This window comes from Cryptosporidium muris, genomic scaffold (assembly GCF_000006515.1).
Source record: "Cryptosporidium muris RN66 scf_1106632373407 genomic scaffold, whole genome shotgun sequence".
NCBI lineage: Eukaryota > Apicomplexa > Conoidasida > Eucoccidiorida > Cryptosporidiidae > Cryptosporidium > Cryptosporidium muris.
The window spans coordinates 876,672-896,703 of NW_002196572.1; the positions used below are offsets into that span (position 1 = coordinate 876,672).

The following is a 20,032-nucleotide window of genomic DNA, read 5'->3' on the forward strand; positions in this document are numbered from 1 at the left end:
TATTAATAACTAATTTATTTCTTCCTCGAATTCCAATTAGAAAACTAACTTAACCTTTTAAGTGAAAAATTAAGCCTTAAATAGACTTTACTATGGAATTAATTAAGAATTATTATCATTTATCGACATCTAGCTATACTTTATATGTATATTAACTACCTCTAAGTTCTCTTTGATAGTAATTTAAATATCTATCTTATTTAATTATAGAAAAAAGATATTTATAGAAGTCATTAATTAATGGTATATATTGTAAGATATTTAGATAAAATTAGTGACTGTTACTATGGAGCTACGCCAATGTATTTACAGATAAGTCCAACTTTTTTTAGATTATCCAAGTCTATTAATAAAAGAAATCAAACTCATGCTAATCCTATTGTGAAAAAATCTTGTAAATCTGAGATCTAAAGTATTTGTATCTAACATATACAAATAATTACTTCTTTTTGCATCGATACAACTAATATACATTTAACAACTGTTTTCAATAGCCAGTAATTTAGTTATTATTCACTACAATTATATTTATACTTATTTTCTTGTTTTGGAGTTACCCATATGCAAAGAAGCATAGCCTACGGGAGGAGCTTCATTTATTGGTAACATTAAGTGTTCAGCTTCAGACTCTAAAATTAAGATCAATTCGGATTTAGTGGATTTCCAATTGTATATATATGAAGAAGATGCATTATCTTACCTTGAATAGCTAATTTTTCGGCATCAGAAAGTGTACTTCCATCTGCTATATCGTTACTTGAAGAGCCTACAGTAATTAATTTGAGAATAATGTAAATGAAGAATTATAACAAAATAACTTAGCTTACCTAAAATTTCTGTAGGAAAATTCAACAGATCTTCATCATAATCTTCTCCAGGTACTTCTGATATAGCCTTTTCTGCTGCCATTGCTTGTTGCTCAATGATTTTAGAAATTGGTTTTCCATTTATAGTTACAAATGGCTTTCCTTCATTGCTATCCTTTACAAAAATGTTAATTCCACTAGCACCAACGTTTCCAAGATTAGTAGAAGCCAATATATTCTGTTTTAATGATGGGGTTGGTAACCTTCCAGTTCTCACACCTGTAGTTTTGCAAAGAACTAGTTCAGTAATTGCATTTATCCATATGTTCCTCATATTTCTATCTGTAGCACAAATATTATAGGCAATGCCCGATGTAGTTCTAATACCAAAGCATCTGTCGTTTAAAGTATCAATAGGAAGTGTAATTGATGATGGAGTTAGAGTAACAATAGCAATTTTCCCCCTATATAATTGGAAGTTGCTATTATGGATGATACCTGTAACTTTTTCCATTGCATCAGGATCACCAGGTAGTAATTGCCTGTCAAGTAGTCCTCTTAGGCCCTCACCACATGCACTAATTTGATTATCTTCATGAACACTTAACAGTGCACTTCTTATAGTCCCTACTAAAGATTCAATATCACTATTTGTATAACCTTTACCTTTAAGCTCACCAATTACAGAACTTGAGATACCTAATTCCGTTTTAGCTCCTCTTACAGCACCAACAACTGCAAATAGTAATCCTAATACTGATAGCTTTACCATTTTAAATTATTTTAAAAATAATTCTTGTTTATGTACTCTTTGCTGAATAATGCTAATAAAATACACGATATCGTTTATCCACATGGAAATACATGCAAAATGCATGTGCAACTGAAGCATACCGGTATAGAAGTTTTAAATTTATAACATCTTTATAATGCTGAATTATAATCTTTTTTTGAAAATTTTATTGTTACTTTAAAGATGAGTTAGAATATTTAAAAAAAAAGAAAAAGGGATTTACTTTGACAAAAACCAAAATAAAGCGCATTTAGAATAGTGCGAAAACGGGGCTAAAAAATGCATAATAATGTTGCATCTGATATTTATAATGACAATTGATACTATATATTTATGAAATCAACCTGAAGTAATGCTCAAACTGCTTGAAATATGTAGCTTAGGATTTCTTTTAAAAATGACTCTCTCCCAACTGCAAGTGGGGCCAAACATTGTATCGCCAAAATCAGTATGTGTTGGATCTGATATATATGATGAAGAGTTAGACGCATGTTTAAGCAAGATAAATGCTTTAGAGAGTATATGCCCAAAAAATTGCCGTAGGGATGGTTTAGTATGTAACTGCATTGAGGAAGTACCTCTTCAATCGCTATGTCCAAGTGACTATGAACCAACAGGACCAAAGTTATGCACAAAGAAAATTGAAATAGAGGCTCTTTTAGAATGTGAAAGAGGACTTAAATGGGTAGAAAAAAAGCAGAAATGTGTAGGGGTAAAGTTATCAACACCTGAATTGGTGTGTCCCAAAAATGACTCGACTCTTATTAATGGAATATGTTTAACATATGCTAAGAAAGCTTTACAAAATATTTGTTCGGATGGATATACATTGCAAGAAGAAAAGTTGGAGGTTACAACTCAAAATAATAAGTACAATTCTAGAAATGTGAGGAACTTCTCAGTACTGCCACAACTGGGAGAAGATAATAAACCAATCACTTATTCTTGTGTGAAATTAACTATGACACCATATAACTATTCTTGTTCGGCAAATTACCATTTAAATGAAGATCAACAGATGTGTACAATTCATAGATATATTGAGCCAATTCCAAGATGTCTCGAAGGTTACCAATACAATAAGACTTTAGATAGCTGTGTGAATATTTCAGAAGGTGAACCAGCAAACAGAATATGTCCAAAAGATTATGTGTTAGAAGGATTCAAATGTGTGCAGTCATCATTTGTCTTACCTGAGCCTCGTTGTAGGGATGGATTTATATATAGTGTTGATGAATCTACATGTATAAAAGTTTTGCGTGAACCACCTTCAATGAGATGTCCTTCAGATGATTATGTATTTGATGGAAAGTCATGCGAACTAAGAAATGTAGTTAAATCGAATATAGTTTGTAGCTCAGGAAGTAGTTTTGATAAAAAGTTACAAAAGTGCATAAACCAAGTAGTTTTACCAGCACAAATGGGATGTGATGAAGGATATAATTTTGATGAGGAAAAAAGAAAGTGTTATAAAGTAGAGGTGAAAAAGTCTGATAAAATATGTCCAATTGGTATGCAATACAACAAAGAAAAAGATACATGTATAAAGCTAGATAAGCGCAAGTCAGAAAAAGGGTGTCCATATGGTTTTGTGATATCTGATACAGAACAAATTTGCATTCAGGAAAATATTGATATACCGAAGTTAGTATGTAAAGAACCTTATATCTTAATGGGTGGTGATTGTTTATTAGATGTTGAAACAGATCCAAGTCGTGTATGTCCAGATGGATTTAAACTTGATGAGAAGACTGGGACTTGTATATTGCTTGATAGTGTTAATGCAAATTTAGGTTGTCCAAGCGAATATAGTGAGTACGCAGAAAAGTGTATAAGACAAGTTAAGAAAGGTCCAACAAGTGTTTGTCCAGTAAATTCAAGATTAAATCCCATTACAAACGAGTGCTACTCGATTAAAAAGTCATATAAAGAGTGTCCAGTAGGGTACAAGCCTGCAAATCCTACAATAACTCAGTGCATACAAGTAATGTCCTCAAGTTCAAACTATCATCATCACCACAACCATTATAATCACCAACAATTTGGTAATATGAACTCAGTAAATATTAAAACAGCTCCTAAACCAAGAAATATTTTCGAAGTAGTTTATTAAAGATCGATATATTTGTTTTATTCTAGAATACTTTTCTAGAAAAATTTTATTCAAAATATATAATTACCATGGTAAATATTAGTATATCTAAAGATAATCTTGATATTATATCATTCAACTTTTGTTTTTAGAGAAGATTTTAAATTTATTCAAAAAAAATTAGTGCAATAAATACTTAGTGTATTGTCGCCAAAAGGCGATACCATAAAAGCTGATAAATTGGAACTTTCAATTTTTTAAATGAAATACTAGGAAATTGTTGATAAAAATAAGAGGTAACTGAAAAATTTGGTTATATAACTTAAAATAAAAAATTTAAATAACAAGATTTAGATATTTAAAGTTAATAACACAAGAGATGCTTAAACAATTGGTATCAGGAAATGAAGATACTTTTGTAAATAAAACATTATACTGCAAAAACCTTAATGACAAAGTAAATAAAAAGGATCTGCGTGTTATATTATATGAATTATTTATTCAATATGGAACAATTCTAAAAATAATTGTCAAAGGTGGGTGTAATAATCGCGGACAAGCTTTCGTGCTATTTGACAATTTAAACTCTGCTATAGAAGCACTTAATAATGTAAATGGAAGAGTTATATTAGGAAAACCCATTGTTATCGAGTACGCAAAAAAGGATTCTAAAGTTCCCAGCACTAATTAGAACTTGAATTGATAAAATTTAAGCATTAAGTGAACACTTTTTCTTATAAATTATTACTAAGTCATACAGCAATTCATATGATGTATTTAAAAGTAATATTTAATTCAATTAAAAGATATTATTTAAAAGACTTTATCGATACCTTGTAGGAAAAGGATGAATATAGGTATCTAAGTCTAATTTTGATATCTACAATATATTCTTATTAGTATTTTCATCTTGAAATGTCTTTGAAACATCTTCAGTGTTAACTTTAATTACTTTGGGATTATAATTATGTGGTAATATGTCAGTTGAGCCAAAGCCACCTGAATTTCTAGTAGTCTTATTCAATGAATCAACTATTTGAAGACTGATTTGATCCCCATTAAATGATACAAGTTGGAAATATCTCTCACCTTTTTTGATAGTAAAATCATACGTCTTAATATTATCAACAGCTGCTATTAATTCACCTCTATATCCTGCATCAATAAGTCCTATAGAATTAGAAAGTCTCAGTGGAGACTTTGCAATTGATGACCTTGCAAGTAATAGATAGCTTGAAGGTGTATTATCATTATTATATGCTGCAGCTTTAAAACCAAGATTTATGAAAGCCGTCTCACCAGCCTTTATTACTTGATCTTTTATAATGAATAAATCTAAGCCAGAATCACCCTCATAGAATGTACTGTGATTTTCATACAACTCTTTTACTACACTATCCAATGGCAATAACTTTATAATCATTGAGTTTATAATTTCAGATATTGGAATTACGGAAATAGTACAAGTAATCAATCAAGTATTCACATCCCCAACAATACCGCCACACTATATTAATTTAAAACATACAGTCAAGCTACAACTTTTGATACTAATCTTTGAGTTATATCTCAAACTAATAGGTAATTCTATGTAGAAATATCTCGTAAATTATAACCATCTTTATTTGCGTATATCATAAATAAAAGGACTGAGGTTACTAAATAATTATAATTATATAAAAACACCATTATGTTAGGAAACAAAATTCATATACAAAAGTTGCACATCATTATTAAAAGTGTTCACACTTATAGCAAGACTATATACCAAGAGAAGATAAGTAGAATTTATAAGCCTAATATTAATAAAGATGAAGATCACATAACTATAGATATAAATCAGAATAACACCTTTGATGATAAAAATATAAAGAGTGAAGTTGAGGAATATGGCTTCAAATATGAAGGACTAGAACCAACTACATATGGAGATTGGTCACATAAAGGAAGAGTTACTGACTTTTAAAAAAATAAAATTATAATTTATTTTCTTAGTTACCTATTTATCAACTAGTTACTCGGCATATTCCTAATAAGTAATTTACTTAAACCTTCAATTGCATTCGAATTTATATCACGGCATTGTGTATCAACATATTTTGACATTAGAATAACTGGTAAAGGATTGGGAGGATCAATTTTCTTAATAGATTCAGTATCAATTGGTAATGGATTTTCACCCTTAAGTTTTCTCTGCTCATTTTCAATACGTTTTCTTTCAGCCATTTGCTTGACTAGATACTGTTGTTTCATATAATCACGATGATTCTTGATAAATCTTTCTTGTTCAATAGATAATATATCTATTGAATCTGCAAGATTTAATAAGGATTTATCTGAAAATTCTAGATTATTTTTATGTGATGAGGGTAACTCAATAAAATCAATGGTTGATTGTAGTATATCAAATGTAGCCCAATCTAATAAGAATGCTTCTGATAAAACTGGATATTTTATATAAATAGGAATTTCAATAAGTATATCTTCAAATTCTATACCTTTAATTATACTGTAATTATCATCATATTCTTTTATACGTGAAAGGTATTCATTCCCAAGAGTATATGCCTTAAATGCATTCTGTTTCCCTTGGATAAGTAATTCTGAATCAATACCTAAAAATATTGCTGATTTACATTCTGCATTACTATGATATGACAATAGTGTTGATACTATTCCAGGATCTTGGAAATCATCTAAACGTATAATTTGATACCATCCAAGAACAAGACAATCTGAACGCATTTCGTGCATTAATTCTACCATTGAAGTTTGATATTTATCAATCTCTTCTAAAATCCTCTCTTCTATATCAATTTTATCATATTTATCAATTTTATTATTATGATAATGTGATGCTAAAGAAGATAGCAAATCTTCCCTAGTAGGTAACTGAAAAGAAGTTGTAATTTCCAACTTATTTCCATATTCCATACCAAGTAATTGACCAGATGCATTCATTGTCTGATAGCTCTCCATACAGTGTTTTATAATCCTTAATAAGACAGAAACATCTATCTCAACAGTATTTAATATTGTTCTTGAACTCTGATGCTTATAATAATTTTGATTATGCTGATTATGTACTTGCTGACTTTGCATTTGTGGCAACTGTGGTTGTTGTATTGACTGGCTTTGGGTAATCTGTATTTGTGTTTGAGGGTTAGATTGACTTTGACTTTGTTGCTGATAATTATTCCTAGGATTTGTATTTACTGCAATTGTTTCCTTATCTTCTCTTTCCTCGCTCAATCTATTTCCCCATCCTGATTGTGTTCTTACTATTTGATTATTTCCAGATAATGTTCCTGACCCAATATTGAATGTTGTATCACGATTACTCATTTTGTTTAATATCAACTCTTTATTCTAATTTATTACTGAGTATAGCCTTTCTTTCTTAGGTCTTTTTATATAGCACTTCCTATTAAAATATATAGAGACATTTTTTTGGCGCCTTATGATGGAATTTATGGATTATATTTCTCAAATTCTAATTAGATATAATTATGGGAATATTTTTCTATAATTATAATCTAAATTTCTTTAAAGAAATATTTATAAACTTTACCTACTTAATGTATTATCTTAGTATTCTAATCTATATATTTAAGTAATATTTTATCATTCTTAATATAAAGGGGATTTTATATATATATATTTTGATAACATACATATTAGATTAACTTATATTTCTAACTTTAGTATCGATATATATAACTAACTTATATATTGTAATTTATATAGAGTAACATTAAATATATATATAGTAAAAAGTATGTAACATACTAGTTCATGGTAGTTTTATAATTAGATTCTTAATATTTAATATAATATTTACAATATTGTTACTTTAAGATATTATAAATCTTAATACAAAGTGATATATTACCAAAAACCAATATATTGATCAATTTTAGATAATTAGTTAATGATATCTTATTTACTACTATTTAAATATTTATTGAATTTTTGAAAATACTTTTAAAAATTAAAATTATACTAGATTTCTAAGTATTAATAATCTAGAAATAACTATTAAATATTTCTATTATTAAGAGATGTTCTAAAAAAAAAAAAAAAAGAGATAATAAATTCTCAGAATATACCTTATTCTAAAAATAATATTTAATCAATAAAATATAATTATTAATCCTATTAAGTATAAATACCAATATTTTACTTTCAATAAAATAATTATTTAAATTAATAGTAATATAAAAACTATTATAATAATAATAATCTATATTTACTAGATATCTCAATTTAATTGTGAATAAATTAATTAAATTATAATTCTCTAAAATTCTATTAACAATGTTTGAATAATTTCTCAATTGTATTTTATTAAATTATTTATTTGAATGATTTAATGCAGATAATATTGATATTGGAAGATCAATTTTAACCCTTCCAAAAAGTGCATCTCCTGAAAATTCACCATAACTAGATTGGATAGTTGAAAAATTATTCATAAATTGGTTTTTATTTGTAGATTTCTTCAATTTTATATGAGCTGAATCTATTTGATTATAAAAAATCTTGATCATATTTATTACATTTGTATATTGATTATCATATATTCTATCTGTGTTAAATAAATGTTTACCTAAATTAGTTTTTGTTATCCACCAATTATAAAAAATTTGATCTTCAGCTTTATTTAATTGATATAAATAACATTGAGGATGGTACATATTAATAAGTCGTGTAATAATTCCAAAGCATAGAACTATATTATCAATTTTTTGCCAAAAAGAAATATTAATAGGTTGCATATAATCTTTATATAAAACCAAAGTCTCAGATAAAATCTTTTGAAGAATTACATTAATTACAATTCCTTTTGCATAACAATTTGGACATATATTAGAAAAGTGTGAAGATAATAAAGTCTCTTCATTTATAGTTTCTTCATGATCACAAGAAATCATCATTAAAAAATTAGCCAATACTGGTCTAGAAAGCCAAGAAGAAATATTAAAACATTCCCAATTTGTATTGACCAGTGTATCAATAGCATATTTAGATATAAAAAATATAATATAACGAATATTTGGATTTGATAAACAACTCCTAACATTATTAAATATTCTTATTAAATAATTAGGAAAAATTGACATATTTCTTGGATGTTGTCTATTTGTTATTGGATTTAGGTATATTTCTGGTGAATCAATGGTATTATTAGTTATTTTGTCATTTCCTGATTCAAGTAAAAAGACTATATTATTAGAATCACATAATTTAATAATTGATTTAAAAAAATTTATTAATATTTCTAAATCATCTTCATCATGATAATTATTAGTTAATATACTTCTTATTTCGTGAATATTAGGTATAGAATTCATTATATCACTATATTGTTGTACATCATTACTTATTGAAAATAATTGGTTAAGTTTGCAACATCTTTGTACTAATCTTATTAAATTTTTAAAAAACTGAGCATTTCCTAGTTCTTTAGTAGAACGTTCATCTTTATAAAAATCTTCTTCTTTTGCATACTTTATTACTGAAGCAATAGTTGATATAAATTCAACAATAGTAGTTTCTGAATCTTCCATATTTAAGTTATTAATATAATTACAAAAATGATTAGATTAAAAGGTTTAGAATATTATACTTCACTATATTACGAACATATTTATAATTCTTTGGAAAAGTGTTAATTATGATACAGGACGATATTTACCAACTATATTAGAGTATAAACTTAAGTAAATTAAGATTTAAGATTTTGTGATTATAAAATTTAAATAATTAATATATTAAGCTTTAAATCTTATTTTCTAAACAATTTAAACTATGTAAAATAATTGAGTGAATTTCTTTTGAAGTTATTTCAGGTCTTTTTGGATTATGTTTGACAGTATGTATAGGTAAATTTAGATTATTATGTAAAATAGATTGAATAAGTTGATCTTCAAATTCTAAAGTTTTTATCATATTTTTCTGATATAAATATTGTTCATGATAAATTCTAGAATTTTCTTCCCTATCTAATTTTAAAATAAAAGGTATAAATAATACATTAGCTGAATTATTCTCTGATGGTCTAAAATATATTGGAAATGATATTTGAGAATCTTCTGAATTTACAAAGATAGGTTGTGGAAATATTGAATTAGAATTTAATTGAAATAATAATGGGAAATTAAGATGAAAACCACAGAATATTACAGATTTACCTTGTTTTATTGCCTTTGTAATATCACCAAGAAAGCCACATGCTAAATCATTACATTCCTTATAATAATCTTCAATATCTTGAATATTTTCGTTAATAGTTGATTTATAACATATTGATAGAGTTTTTCTAACAGTTTTAGTTAAGACAACATTTGGAATATTTAGATAATATGCCAAATTAAGAGCAACTGAAGATTTTGATGAATTAAATATTCCACATATCAGAGGTATAATTGCTAATTTTGAAGAAAAAACTCTAAGTATTATGCTAGCCTGTTTTAGAATATCGCGTTTTATTTTTTTATTAACAATATTACATAACAATAAAAGCCTATTTGAGTTGGATATTGAAGATTCATTCTGTAATATATAATTAATAATATTTTGCTGTATATCTTCTTCATATACTTGGCATGATAGTAGAAGTTTCCTTATAGTAAAAGCATCTGATAAAATTTTTTCAGTTTCTGTCATGAAACATAAATGGAGTAAATATAATAAAATAACCTAAAAACCTTGAATTATAATTTTTGGTTACTTTATAGAGCCTAAATAAAAAAACATGTTTATTTATAGGTACATAATTTCCTAGAAATTGTCCAATTGATGAGGAAATTATCCATGAATACTTGTTAATAAGTAGCTAGTATAATTATTAGAGCTAATTTTCAGCGCATTATATTACAAATACATAATTTTAGTAAATTTTATCTCATCTAAATAATACGTATTCCAAGATTTCCCGCTGAAGATGCATTAGCTAATAGTTTGGAAATTTCCTGTAAATAACAATAATATAAAAAGTTAGATGGGATCTCAGGTAAATAACCATAAGTTAGATATTGAAATAAATGGTAAGAATTGTTATAGAGGTGAATTAAGTTTAAATTTGGATGAACTGCGGTGGATTTTGTTACAAATAGGTCCTGAATTTGGTTTTACTATATCTCCTACAAATTGTTTTTCTCAAAGATCTAAGAAGAACAAAAGTAGATCAGAAATAGATGATGAATCTCGTCAAGTATATAGAACTATTAATAAACGTTTAAGAGAGATCTCTACAGGAGGTAGTGATGCAAGTTTTGAAGGTAAAACAACTCGCAGAAGTACATTAGGAGCACCATCAAGTAGTATTAGTAGTAATGGTAGAGATACTAATTTAACTATGAATGAAACTAAGAAGCTACAAATAGTAGATTTTAATAGTTATTGTTTATCTACGTTAGAAAAACTTTGCAAACATCCTAATGCAGGTTGGTTTTTACAACCAGTGGATCCTGAAATAGATGGTGTACCTGACTATTTCAGTGTTGTACAAAATCCTATGGATTTTCAAACAATTCGAGAGAAGTTGTCACAAGGAATGTACAAGAATCCATTTGGATGGCAGCTTGATATGAGACTTGTTTTTTATAATGCTTTACTATATCATAAGGATCCAAATAATAGTGTAAGGCGAGATGCTATACAATTAGCAAGTGAATTTGAACAAAGATGTCGTGAATTACCCGAAATTAATCCCTACTATTATTCTATTCAACTAAGAAATAAATATAAAGTTGAAATTGAATCTATTAAATCAAAGATTGAAAGCTTAAATATGGATAATTTAAAGTTCCTTATATCTATAATTAAGGATGATACAGAAAAGGATATTGAATTATCTGTAACAGCAATAATTAAAGAATTTGAATACTTACCATATATAAAACAAAAGCAGCTTGAATCTGTTATTTGCATACTACATAAGCAACAAGAAAATTCAAGTAAAATTTATTGTATGGATACTTGTATGGGGATATTAAATACCAATTTAGGAAATCAGGAAATTTCGATGACTCCTAGTAGTGGTTCTGAGGTACCTGATACTCCTAAGCATAGTCAATCGGGTATTTCAGAGAATAGCGGAGATTTCAGATCTTTCAAAACTGAAAAAAATGAATTGACCCCAGAAGTTCATTTGTCTGGTAATATTGTAATTAAGGATATTCATGAAACAGAAGATGTATTAATTACAAGTATACCAAATCAAGCTATTCCTATACAACCTCAGGAATCAGCCTGGGGAGAATGGAAGGCAAAGGTAATTCAAAATAGTACAATAGCACAAAGAGATAATGCTCCTAAAAAATCCAAAAGGGAAAGGGAGGCTGAACAAGCTAATGCTGAAATATGATTTTTCCATATATAAGTTCTAAGTAATTATTTAAAATTTAATTTTTATAATCTTTATTTTTATATTATTGGAAATGTATCTTCTGAAACAAGATCTATTTGAACAGGTCTACCACCAAAAAACCTTCCTTTGAAAGCTTGAGATGCCTTTTTAGCATAGATAGCTTCTTTATATTTTATCCATACTTTTCCATCACATTTTTTATGATCAATACGGCATTCTAAAACTTCACCATACTTTTTACATTCAGATTCAACATCTTTTTCTATTTCTTCAAGAGTTATGATATCAATATCTCCTTTTGAATCCAAAATTTCTTCTCTAGTGAACATATTACCTAATACAAGACATCTAGAACTAGTTTTTAGTATTTCATCTTGAGGAATTAATTGAGTCTCAGTACGTCCAAATTCACGTTCTTGAAGTTTTTTCATTAATATAGAACGAGAGGAAGCTCCACTTAATAAACCACCATCTACATCCTCCAATTTTTCTGTATCACCATATAAATCTATTGAAATTGATGGTGCATATGACATAACATTAATACTTGAAGTAGATCCAATAGAATTATTAGTTGGAGTATCCACAGAAAGAGCTACAGTAATTCTTTGTCCTGCAATTTCATAGTTATTTAAAGCTCTCATAGCTTCATGACCATCTATTGTTTTTTGAAATGTTACATATGCAAAACCTTGATGTTTATCTGTATGAGGATCTCTTGGTATCTCTACAGATTTAATAGGACCAAATGTTCTAAATAACTTATTAATTTCATCTTCAGTTAATTTACTGAGATGATCTACTAAACCACCAACATAAAGTTTTAATGGAACTATTTCAGCTTCTAGTTCTTGTAATTTTGCTAACTTTGCAGCCCTATTTTTTTCAGCTTGTGAGGCTTGTATTGTAACAGGACTATTCATTATACTCTGACCACTTAACTTTAAGGCTTTAATTACAGATTCAGCTGTGTAAAACTCTACATAACAAACACCCTTTGATCTACCAGATCTTTGATCTCTAATTATTCGAATATCACGGACATTTCCTGCATGCGCTGCAAAAAATTCATAAACATCATACTCAGCAGCATTTAAATTTAGATTAAGTACAAGAACTGTTAGGTCATCTCTACTTGAGACTTCCAAATCACGTTTTACCCTATTTAGTTCCGCAACTTTAGATGCATCAAATTCACTTTTATATCTTTCTTTTTTTCCATTATTATTTCCCTTATATATATCACTTGAATCCCAATGGTTGTAAGTAGTAGTTCTATTATCATATTTTGAATCTCGATAGTATTTTAATTTATAATCACGTTTATATTTGAAATGATTATATTCAAAGGAACCTCTATTCCCTTCATAGCTTCCTTCACTACAATCTGATTCCTTGCTACGAAATCTATATTTGGTATATTTATCATCATTACTGTTGTAATTCTTGACTTTCTTTTCATTTTGTTTGTAGTAATTTTTTTTTCTTCTTAGAAAATCTTCTTCTTCACTTGAATGATCCACTTCAGCATGATCTCTATAATGTCTATGTGATTTTGAATATTTGCTATAACCTGAAGTATCTCTTACAAAGTTTTCACACTTATTAAATCTTCTTTTACATTCAATACTATCACCAAAGCTGTTATTATCTACTGAGTCCAGTAAAGAGTGAGAACGAGATCTATATCTTTTATTCTTACGCATAGATTGCAAATTATGCATATAATACTTAGTTTAAAAAGTTTTGAATGTACATAAATGGGCAATATTATTAAACAAATGGTTAATTATTTTTTTCTTTTTTTTTTCCCACTCCTAAACGAGCCATTTAACCGGTTTTATATGTCTGACCCCAATATAAAATATAGAATATAGTCTAAAAATTATATGTAAATTTTTACATTAAAGTCATGTCTCTTTTTTTTTTTATATATATAACCCTCGCTATTATATTATACATACTCTTGAATTATTTATTTTTTTTAAATTTAAGACTTGATGATGCATTTCTCTCACGTGACATTATATAATTATTAACAGGGTCAATAATTTCTTAAAAATTTTAAGATAGATCTTGTCTCAATCTATATATAAATATATTTGATATAGATAATAAATATACAAGTCTAATATATATAATAATATATAATGACTTTATTTAGTTAATAATATATCAAGTGTATTTGATATTTTCAAGTTATCAACTCTGCTCTACAAGTCAATATTTCCAAATAAAACTATAGAATAAATTATTTATTTTAAAATTTTATATATCCATTCTTGTCGAAAAAATAACTCTTGATTCTCGTTTACTAAGTAAGGAACTTTGAATAGTACTTTGAACCTTCAAAGCAAATTTAAGCTGAAATTGTAAGTTATACAACTTAATAAAAATAGAAGAAAAAGTTTAGTAACCATTTTTTGAAACTACCAAATTCTCTTCAAATATTCCACTTTCTAAGCCTAATAATAATTAAATTATTGGGTTATATAATCTAATAATGAGCTTATAATATGAGCAAAATAGGAAACTATTAAAGAACCATTGGTGTGAAACATTTATAGAAAATAAAAGATAGAAATATAGATCATTTCATATAAGTTTTTGTATAAATGTATATTTACATTATAATTTCTAGAAATATTTATTAATATGATACTTAATTTAATTGCAGAATATAAAAGAATTTCGTACATTAACTCTAATAATTATTAAAAAGTTCAGTGTTTGCTAGTATAAATAATACAATATTAAAGTTTTAATAATACCTTTGGGAAGAATTAAGCGTGAAGTAATTTGTGACTTTAGAAGAATAAATTTAAAAGAAGGAACCACGAATATTTCCTCTATTGAAATTTAGTTCTGAGCCATAAAAATTGAGGATAAAAGTTATTTATAAATAACATAATTTTAGATTTTAAATAAAATATACAATTTATAAGATAATCCCTAGATAAGTTATTAATGGAACAATTCAATAAGCTAATCAATATTGAAATTCCAACAAACTTATTTCAAAATGGTATATTGAATATTTAAATATATATTAATAGTAATAAAAGTTCAAAATTCTACTTAATAACATATAATACTAGAATTTTGAAGATATTTTTCTTTGGAATAAATTAAGCCTTGAATAAATTACAATATATTCCAGATTAATATCTGAAAGTGGACTTTATATTGAATTTCAATTTAATCCAGAGTTAATCTTTAGTAATATTATATAATTTTCTTAAATTACAACCTCAATCATTAAATTCAATTAATTTAATAAATTTTATTTAGCCTTTATTAAATATCAAAACTACATTGAGTTATTTTATGAAATATCTTAATATTTTATAGATATAAACAGGTTGAATCATATTAAGATATTAATAATTCGAATACTACTTTCTTAGAATTTTGAGTAAGTTTACTAATCATAACACTTGTCACTAGAAAAAAAACTTAGAATAAAAATAAATAACTGCAAATTAATTGATGTTAATTAAATTTTTTTAAATTAAAACCACTATTAATTCCAGTCTATTAACATTTAAACTTAATATAATGATTAGTATATTGATCACTTCATAAATATTCTGATAATTGAGAGTTGTATATAAATAAAATCTTAAAAATTCAAGTTTATACTAAGAATAATGAGAGCATAAGATTATTAGGAAGTCAGATAATATTATTCTAGATATATAATATTGCAAATCAGCTATTCCAATGAATATTTGTGATATATATGGAAAATGAAAAATATGATGAAAATACCTTTTAATATTATTATAAAATATATTAAATATATATATGGAAAATAGTAAAACCATGAGTATATTATTAGAATCTTGGTAGAATTCTTTACTTTCTTATTATTTTTGTGATTTTTCATCTAAACAGATTGTCACAGGACCATCATTTACAAGCTGTAATTCCATATGAGAACCAAATGATCCAATTTTAATTTTATCTTCACTGTAAATTTCTTTAAATTTATCAACTATTTTATTGAAAATTATTAATGCATCTTTTCCATTCATAGCGTAGTGAAAATCAGGTTTTGAACCTTTTTTAATATTCCCATATAAAGTAAATTGGGATACTAATAAAACTTCATAATTCTTATCTATAACACTATATTTCCACATTTTTTGATTATCTTCCAGATCTGGCCATAAACGTATATTTAGACATTTCCTAATATAATAATCTGCGTCCCCTAATGTATCCTTAACCCCTATACCAAGTAAAATCACAATTCCTGGTCCTATACAGCTTATAATTTTATTATCTACTAAAACAGATGCTTTAGAAACCTTTTGTATTACTACTTTCATATGAAAATTATTATATTAAAATAAAAAAGGATACTAAAAATTATTAATATTCTCTCGGTACCCATTGAGACACGTATAGATCTAAAAAAGAAGTGGAATGAAGAAGTTATAGTAAATCTTCTGTTATAAAATCAAATTTAAATTAAAAGGATAACCAATTAACTTTATATCTAATGATTCTATTAAGATAAAAAAAAAAACTATTTGTAGAAATAATTCAAAAATAATAAGTTATACACACAAATTTTAATATTATTTTATATCTTTATATTATATAATTCCTAATTTTATTGATGGAATAATTTGTATATATCATCCCAACAAGATGCTATGAGACAAATCCCAGAAAACTTATTATATAGTGAAGTATTAGAATATTTTGATCTAAGTCTTTGTACATTTCTCACATAATTAGACAAATTAACTATACCATCATCATTTCTCTTTATTTTATTGTAAACTTTTAAATCATAATCTATACATCTAGATATATATTTAGAATCAATTGGAACAATATTTACTGCGAATAATTTGCATATTCTAATAAGAAATTCACCAAGAATTAATTGATTTTGATATCCAGTTTCAGAATTATTTATAGTTGAATTTTCATCTACTTCAATATTACTCTGTGAGGAAACAGTAGATACAGTATTTGAATCTGTATTTAACTCATATTTTGGATTATATCCAATAATAATCCCTATTTCAGCAAATAATATTGATTCAAGATCTGTAACACTATCACCAATAAATATTGAATGTATATATATTTCATTTTTGAAATAATATTTCATCATTCTGTATAAATATGAATATTTTAATTTACTTAAAACATTTCTCTTAAATTTCTTTTCATAAACCTCAATTTCTTGCTTAAATCTACGATATTTACATGTTGGTCCATATAAACCATTTGGTGCAGTTACAACACCATTAGGAGAATCATATAAAAACTCATTGCATATACATTTTAATTCACAATTCTTATCATCATATATTACAGGTTTAACAGTTTGTAAAATACGTTCAGAACACCATCCAATAGAAATTATAAGACATAATTTTGAAAATTTTGATAAAGAATGAATAGTATCATGTGCTTTATCTTTAAATATACACCCTTTAGGAGCTATTTGTGATGAGTTATTTACAATATATTCATTAAGATATTTAATTGGTATAAGTTCACTATCCATTTTACAATTAAAATGTGATTCAAATTCTGAAAGAGATAAAAATAATTTTGATATTTCATCACATCTAAAATCTTTAAGTGGAGTATTAGGTAACCAAGATCCACACCAATTTTCACGTTCAATTCTATGCTTCTTAAAAACTTCTACAATATTATTCTCCATTTCCTTAAAATTTATATCTTTACCTAATTTTTCATAATGAATCTTGCAAGCTTGAAATATAACACCTTCAAATGTATCAATTTGGGTGATTGTCTCATCATAATCCAAGGAAAATACACCAATAGAAATTTTCAAAGTCATTTCTTATATTAAAGTAGATATTAAATTACCTGAGATAAAAATTTTATTTATAGGTATCTATTAGGTATATATATTTTTATATATATCACTCTCTTCGATGTTAACTGTAATATTCCCGCAAATTTATCAATACATCACCTATTCGTCTCAATATTTAAGAAGTTCTATATTAAAATATCAAAATTCTTAACTTAATCATATATCTAGAATAGTCTTTGCTTCTAGTAAATAAAACTCCCCACTAGCTAATTCACTAAATAAATTATCTGCTAAAGATTGATCCATATTACTTAATGGATTCTTTGTATATTCTATAGGAGCTTTCATTTCTTTGCATTTAAATCCAAAATTTTCTAATATATCCTTTAATATATTAGCTCCTAGTCTATCATGGCGATGTACATATAAAAAGGATCCACCTAATTTTAAAAGATTCCTTAGTAGGAATACTATATTTTCTGCCATATGTTCATCATATATTAAATCAGAACCTAAAATTATATCAAATAATTCCTTTTCTCCTGTCTCTTTAATTATTGGCCAAGTTGTTGGATCAACCCAATTTAAATACATAGGATAAATTGACTTAGCTGATTCCCCCAATAAAGAATTATTTAATTCTATATTATATCTAACATTTTCTAGGGCTATTCGTGACACATCAGTTAATATAAGTTTATCTATATCTTGTTTACTTATAAATCTAGAATAAATTGCAGTACATAATCCCATTAGACCACATCCACAACCTAATTCTAATATCTTTTTATTTTTAAATATATTATTATTTTCTATTATATTTACTATCCAATAACTTGCTACTATAGAACTAGACCATATATGTATACCAGTTGTATCATTCTCAGGATTATTATCAAATACTTTTTTAATATTCTCTATAGCTAATTCTCTACATTTAATAATTATTGAATTATTTATTAAATTATTAGATCTAGAGAATTCTAAATTATGAATAATTTTTTGAATAATTCTGGGTTGGGAAAAAGAGTCTTCATATGTTTCAGATATATCACTCTTGTTATTTGATGTTTCTTCTAAAACTTCTGCTGAAGAGTGTTCTAATAAAATTCTTAATATTTCATCATTATCTATATCAAATGCTTCTGTTAATGCACTTCTATTAAAATTATTTTTTAATAATACATCACCACCTCCTTTTGAAGGATGACGTTTGTCACTAAGTAATAATTTTATAATACTCAATTTCTTGTTGGTTACAGCCCAATGTAATGGAGTATTTCCACAATTATTCTGTTTAGATATATTTGCACCAAGTTTTAATAATTCCTTTACTATTTCTTCATGTCCATTAGCACTAGATTTATGTAAGGCTGTACAACCATTTTCATCTTCAAAATCTACTAAAATCCTGCTGTCACTAAGTAATGCCTTTATTTCTTCTAATTCTCCATATCTAGCACATTCTAACATCTCTTTATTTATATCCATTATATCATACATCTTCAATATTAATTTAATACCCTTATACCCTTATACAATAATTATTCTGAGTCTAACAATAAATAAGGGTCAAACTTCTAAGCTAATAGTTATAAATTACTTTATATACCTTAATATTTAATATTAAATATTAAATTCGTAAATAATAACCAAGTAAGCTATTACTTAATAGAAATATTTATTATTATAGTTAAGGATAATTACTTTCTTGGAAAGAAGAAAGAAAGGGGAAAAAAGGAACAGAAAAAAAAAAGACTACATGGCGCCATATGCACTAATTTATAATTTGTAATACCGGTGTTAACTTTCTTTTTTTTTATTATTATTATAATGGAGATATATATTTATAATATCTCTTAATTTTAAGTAATTTCAAAATAATAAACCCAATGTTACATTATAATATCTATAGTATTAAAATAATCTCTATTTCATAAAAAAAAAACATATATATATATTGAAGTACTATATAATTAGTATTTAATTGGCGCGCTTATATTGTATCAAAAATCTGAGACAATATTTAAAATACTCAGTAGTAATTTGTCAAAAGATATTTGAAAATGTTATATAGCACCTCAAGCATATTATTTAAACAATTCCTCTGTACAACAAAGTAAGTTATAGTGAGTAATGAGATTATTTAATA

General features: G+C 26.1%; 13 protein-coding genes across 13 annotated transcripts, besides 34 other annotated features; 4 read left to right on the top strand and 9 right to left on the bottom strand.

Moving 5' to 3' along the window:
• Nucleotides 1-534: 534 nt before the first annotated feature.
• CMU_019280 (uncharacterized protein) lies at nucleotides 535-1,578 on the bottom strand (the record flags this gene model as incomplete). Its single annotated transcript, XM_002140484.1, has 3 exons — nucleotides 535-629; nucleotides 701-766; nucleotides 828-1,578. The coding sequence occupies 3 exons, from the start codon at nucleotides 1,576-1,578 to the stop codon at nucleotides 535-537; spliced, it is 912 nt and encodes a 303-aa protein (XP_002140520.1).
• Nucleotides 1,577-1,601: a sequence feature (AT_rich).
• Nucleotides 1,602-1,996: 395 nt separating this feature from the next.
• On the top strand, nucleotides 1,997-3,712 carry CMU_019290 (uncharacterized protein; the record flags this gene model as incomplete). Its single annotated transcript, XM_002140485.1, has 1 exon — nucleotides 1,997-3,712. One exon carries the CDS (start codon nucleotides 1,997-1,999, stop codon nucleotides 3,710-3,712), a length of 1,716 nt encoding a protein of 571 aa, XP_002140521.1.
• Nucleotides 3,713-4,004: 292 nt separating this feature from the next.
• Nucleotides 4,005-4,035: a sequence feature (AT_rich).
• Nucleotides 4,036-4,070: 35 nt separating this feature from the next.
• On the top strand, nucleotides 4,071-4,382 carry CMU_019300 (RNA recognition motif. family protein; the record flags this gene model as incomplete). The annotated part of the gene is made up of 1 exon (XM_002140486.1): nucleotides 4,071-4,382. The coding sequence occupies one exon, from the start codon at nucleotides 4,071-4,073 to the stop codon at nucleotides 4,380-4,382; it is 312 nt and encodes a 103-aa protein (XP_002140522.1).
• An 83-nt stretch (nucleotides 4,383-4,465) lies between these two features.
• Nucleotides 4,466-4,510: a sequence feature (AT_rich).
• A 61-nt stretch (nucleotides 4,511-4,571) lies between these two features.
• On the bottom strand, nucleotides 4,572-5,114 carry CMU_019310 (deoxyuridine 5'-triphosphate nucleotidohydrolase family protein; the record flags this gene model as incomplete). Its single annotated transcript, XM_002140487.1, has 1 exon — nucleotides 4,572-5,114. The coding sequence occupies one exon, from the start codon at nucleotides 5,112-5,114 to the stop codon at nucleotides 4,572-4,574; it is 543 nt and encodes a 180-aa protein (XP_002140523.1).
• A 236-nt stretch (nucleotides 5,115-5,350) lies between these two features.
• Nucleotides 5,351-5,374: a sequence feature (AT_rich).
• Nucleotides 5,375-5,381: 7 nt separating this feature from the next.
• On the top strand, nucleotides 5,382-5,657 carry CMU_019320 (uncharacterized protein; the record flags this gene model as incomplete). The annotated part of the gene is made up of 1 exon (XM_002140488.1): nucleotides 5,382-5,657. One exon carries the CDS (start codon nucleotides 5,382-5,384, stop codon nucleotides 5,655-5,657), a length of 276 nt encoding a protein of 91 aa, XP_002140524.1.
• Nucleotides 5,652-5,681: a sequence feature (AT_rich).
• A 20-nt stretch (nucleotides 5,682-5,701) lies between these two features.
• Nucleotides 5,702-7,036, bottom strand: CMU_019330 (uncharacterized protein; the record flags this gene model as incomplete). Its single annotated transcript, XM_002140489.1, has 1 exon — nucleotides 5,702-7,036. One exon carries the CDS (start codon nucleotides 7,034-7,036, stop codon nucleotides 5,702-5,704), a length of 1,335 nt encoding a protein of 444 aa, XP_002140525.1.
• Nucleotides 7,037-7,205: 169 nt separating this feature from the next.
• Nucleotides 7,206-7,256: a sequence feature (AT_rich).
• Nucleotides 7,257-7,493: 237 nt separating this feature from the next.
• Nucleotides 7,494-7,560: a sequence feature (AT_rich).
• Nucleotides 7,561-7,641: 81 nt separating this feature from the next.
• Nucleotides 7,642-7,693: a sequence feature (AT_rich).
• Nucleotides 7,694-7,807: 114 nt separating this feature from the next.
• Nucleotides 7,808-8,053: a sequence feature (AT_rich).
• On the bottom strand, nucleotides 8,044-9,261 carry CMU_019340 (uncharacterized protein; the record flags this gene model as incomplete). Its single annotated transcript, XM_002140490.1, has 1 exon — nucleotides 8,044-9,261. One exon carries the CDS (start codon nucleotides 9,259-9,261, stop codon nucleotides 8,044-8,046), a length of 1,218 nt encoding a protein of 405 aa, XP_002140526.1.
• Nucleotides 8,713-8,740: a sequence feature (AT_rich).
• Nucleotides 8,773-8,800: a sequence feature (AT_rich).
• Nucleotides 8,934-8,972: a sequence feature (AT_rich).
• Nucleotides 9,262-9,439: 178 nt separating the features above from the next.
• Nucleotides 9,440-9,469: a sequence feature (AT_rich).
• Nucleotides 9,470-9,472: 3 nt separating this feature from the next.
• On the bottom strand, nucleotides 9,473-10,360 carry CMU_019350 (uncharacterized protein; the record flags this gene model as incomplete). Its single annotated transcript, XM_002140491.1, has 1 exon — nucleotides 9,473-10,360. The coding sequence occupies one exon, from the start codon at nucleotides 10,358-10,360 to the stop codon at nucleotides 9,473-9,475; it is 888 nt and encodes a 295-aa protein (XP_002140527.1).
• Nucleotides 10,250-10,272: a sequence feature (AT_rich).
• A 334-nt stretch (nucleotides 10,361-10,694) lies between the features above and the next one.
• CMU_019360 (bromodomain-containing protein) lies at nucleotides 10,695-12,062 on the top strand (the record flags this gene model as incomplete). The annotated part of the gene is made up of 1 exon (XM_002140492.1): nucleotides 10,695-12,062. The coding sequence occupies one exon, from the start codon at nucleotides 10,695-10,697 to the stop codon at nucleotides 12,060-12,062; it is 1,368 nt and encodes a 455-aa protein (XP_002140528.1).
• A 23-nt stretch (nucleotides 12,063-12,085) lies between these two features.
• Nucleotides 12,086-12,131: a sequence feature (AT_rich).
• Nucleotides 12,122-13,789, bottom strand: CMU_019370 (splicing factor, CC1-like family domain-containing protein; the record flags this gene model as incomplete). Its single annotated transcript, XM_002140493.1, has 1 exon — nucleotides 12,122-13,789. One exon carries the CDS (start codon nucleotides 13,787-13,789, stop codon nucleotides 12,122-12,124), a length of 1,668 nt encoding a protein of 555 aa, XP_002140529.1.
• A 195-nt stretch (nucleotides 13,790-13,984) lies between these two features.
• Nucleotides 13,985-14,005: a sequence feature (AT_rich).
• Nucleotides 14,006-14,034: 29 nt separating this feature from the next.
• Nucleotides 14,035-14,059: a sequence feature (AT_rich).
• Nucleotides 14,060-14,149: 90 nt separating this feature from the next.
• Nucleotides 14,150-14,215: a microsatellite.
• A 95-nt stretch (nucleotides 14,216-14,310) lies between these two features.
• Nucleotides 14,311-14,341: a sequence feature (AT_rich).
• Nucleotides 14,342-14,675: 334 nt separating this feature from the next.
• Nucleotides 14,676-14,738: a sequence feature (AT_rich).
• Nucleotides 14,739-14,957: 219 nt separating this feature from the next.
• Nucleotides 14,958-15,009: a sequence feature (AT_rich).
• An 89-nt stretch (nucleotides 15,010-15,098) lies between these two features.
• Nucleotides 15,099-15,129: a sequence feature (AT_rich).
• A 193-nt stretch (nucleotides 15,130-15,322) lies between these two features.
• Nucleotides 15,323-15,355: a sequence feature (AT_rich).
• A 202-nt stretch (nucleotides 15,356-15,557) lies between these two features.
• Nucleotides 15,558-15,582: a sequence feature (AT_rich).
• Nucleotides 15,583-15,837: 255 nt separating this feature from the next.
• Nucleotides 15,838-15,874: a sequence feature (AT_rich).
• A 60-nt stretch (nucleotides 15,875-15,934) lies between these two features.
• On the bottom strand, nucleotides 15,935-16,399 carry CMU_019380 (D-tyrosyl-tRNA deacylase family protein; the record flags this gene model as incomplete). Its single annotated transcript, XM_002140494.1, has 1 exon — nucleotides 15,935-16,399. The coding sequence occupies one exon, from the start codon at nucleotides 16,397-16,399 to the stop codon at nucleotides 15,935-15,937; it is 465 nt and encodes a 154-aa protein (XP_002140530.1).
• Nucleotides 16,400-16,402: 3 nt separating this feature from the next.
• Nucleotides 16,403-16,450: a sequence feature (AT_rich).
• Nucleotides 16,451-16,640: 190 nt separating this feature from the next.
• Nucleotides 16,641-16,679: a sequence feature (AT_rich).
• Nucleotides 16,680-16,686: 7 nt separating this feature from the next.
• Nucleotides 16,687-17,901, bottom strand: CMU_019390 (uncharacterized protein; the record flags this gene model as incomplete). Its single annotated transcript, XM_002140495.1, has 1 exon — nucleotides 16,687-17,901. One exon carries the CDS (start codon nucleotides 17,899-17,901, stop codon nucleotides 16,687-16,689), a length of 1,215 nt encoding a protein of 404 aa, XP_002140531.1.
• Nucleotides 17,902-17,966: 65 nt separating this feature from the next.
• Nucleotides 17,967-17,987: a sequence feature (AT_rich).
• A 109-nt stretch (nucleotides 17,988-18,096) lies between these two features.
• Nucleotides 18,097-19,383, bottom strand: CMU_019400 (uncharacterized protein; the record flags this gene model as incomplete). Its single annotated transcript, XM_002140496.1, has 1 exon — nucleotides 18,097-19,383. One exon carries the CDS (start codon nucleotides 19,381-19,383, stop codon nucleotides 18,097-18,099), a length of 1,287 nt encoding a protein of 428 aa, XP_002140532.1.
• Nucleotides 18,665-18,704: a sequence feature (AT_rich).
• Nucleotides 18,816-18,850: a sequence feature (AT_rich).
• Nucleotides 19,041-19,064: a sequence feature (AT_rich).
• Nucleotides 19,384-19,493: 110 nt separating the features above from the next.
• Nucleotides 19,494-19,520: a sequence feature (AT_rich).
• Nucleotides 19,521-19,692: 172 nt separating this feature from the next.
• Nucleotides 19,693-19,768: a sequence feature (AT_rich).
• Nucleotides 19,769-19,779: 11 nt separating this feature from the next.
• Nucleotides 19,780-19,842: a sequence feature (AT_rich).
• The last annotated feature ends 190 nt before the right edge of the window (nucleotides 19,843-20,032 follow it).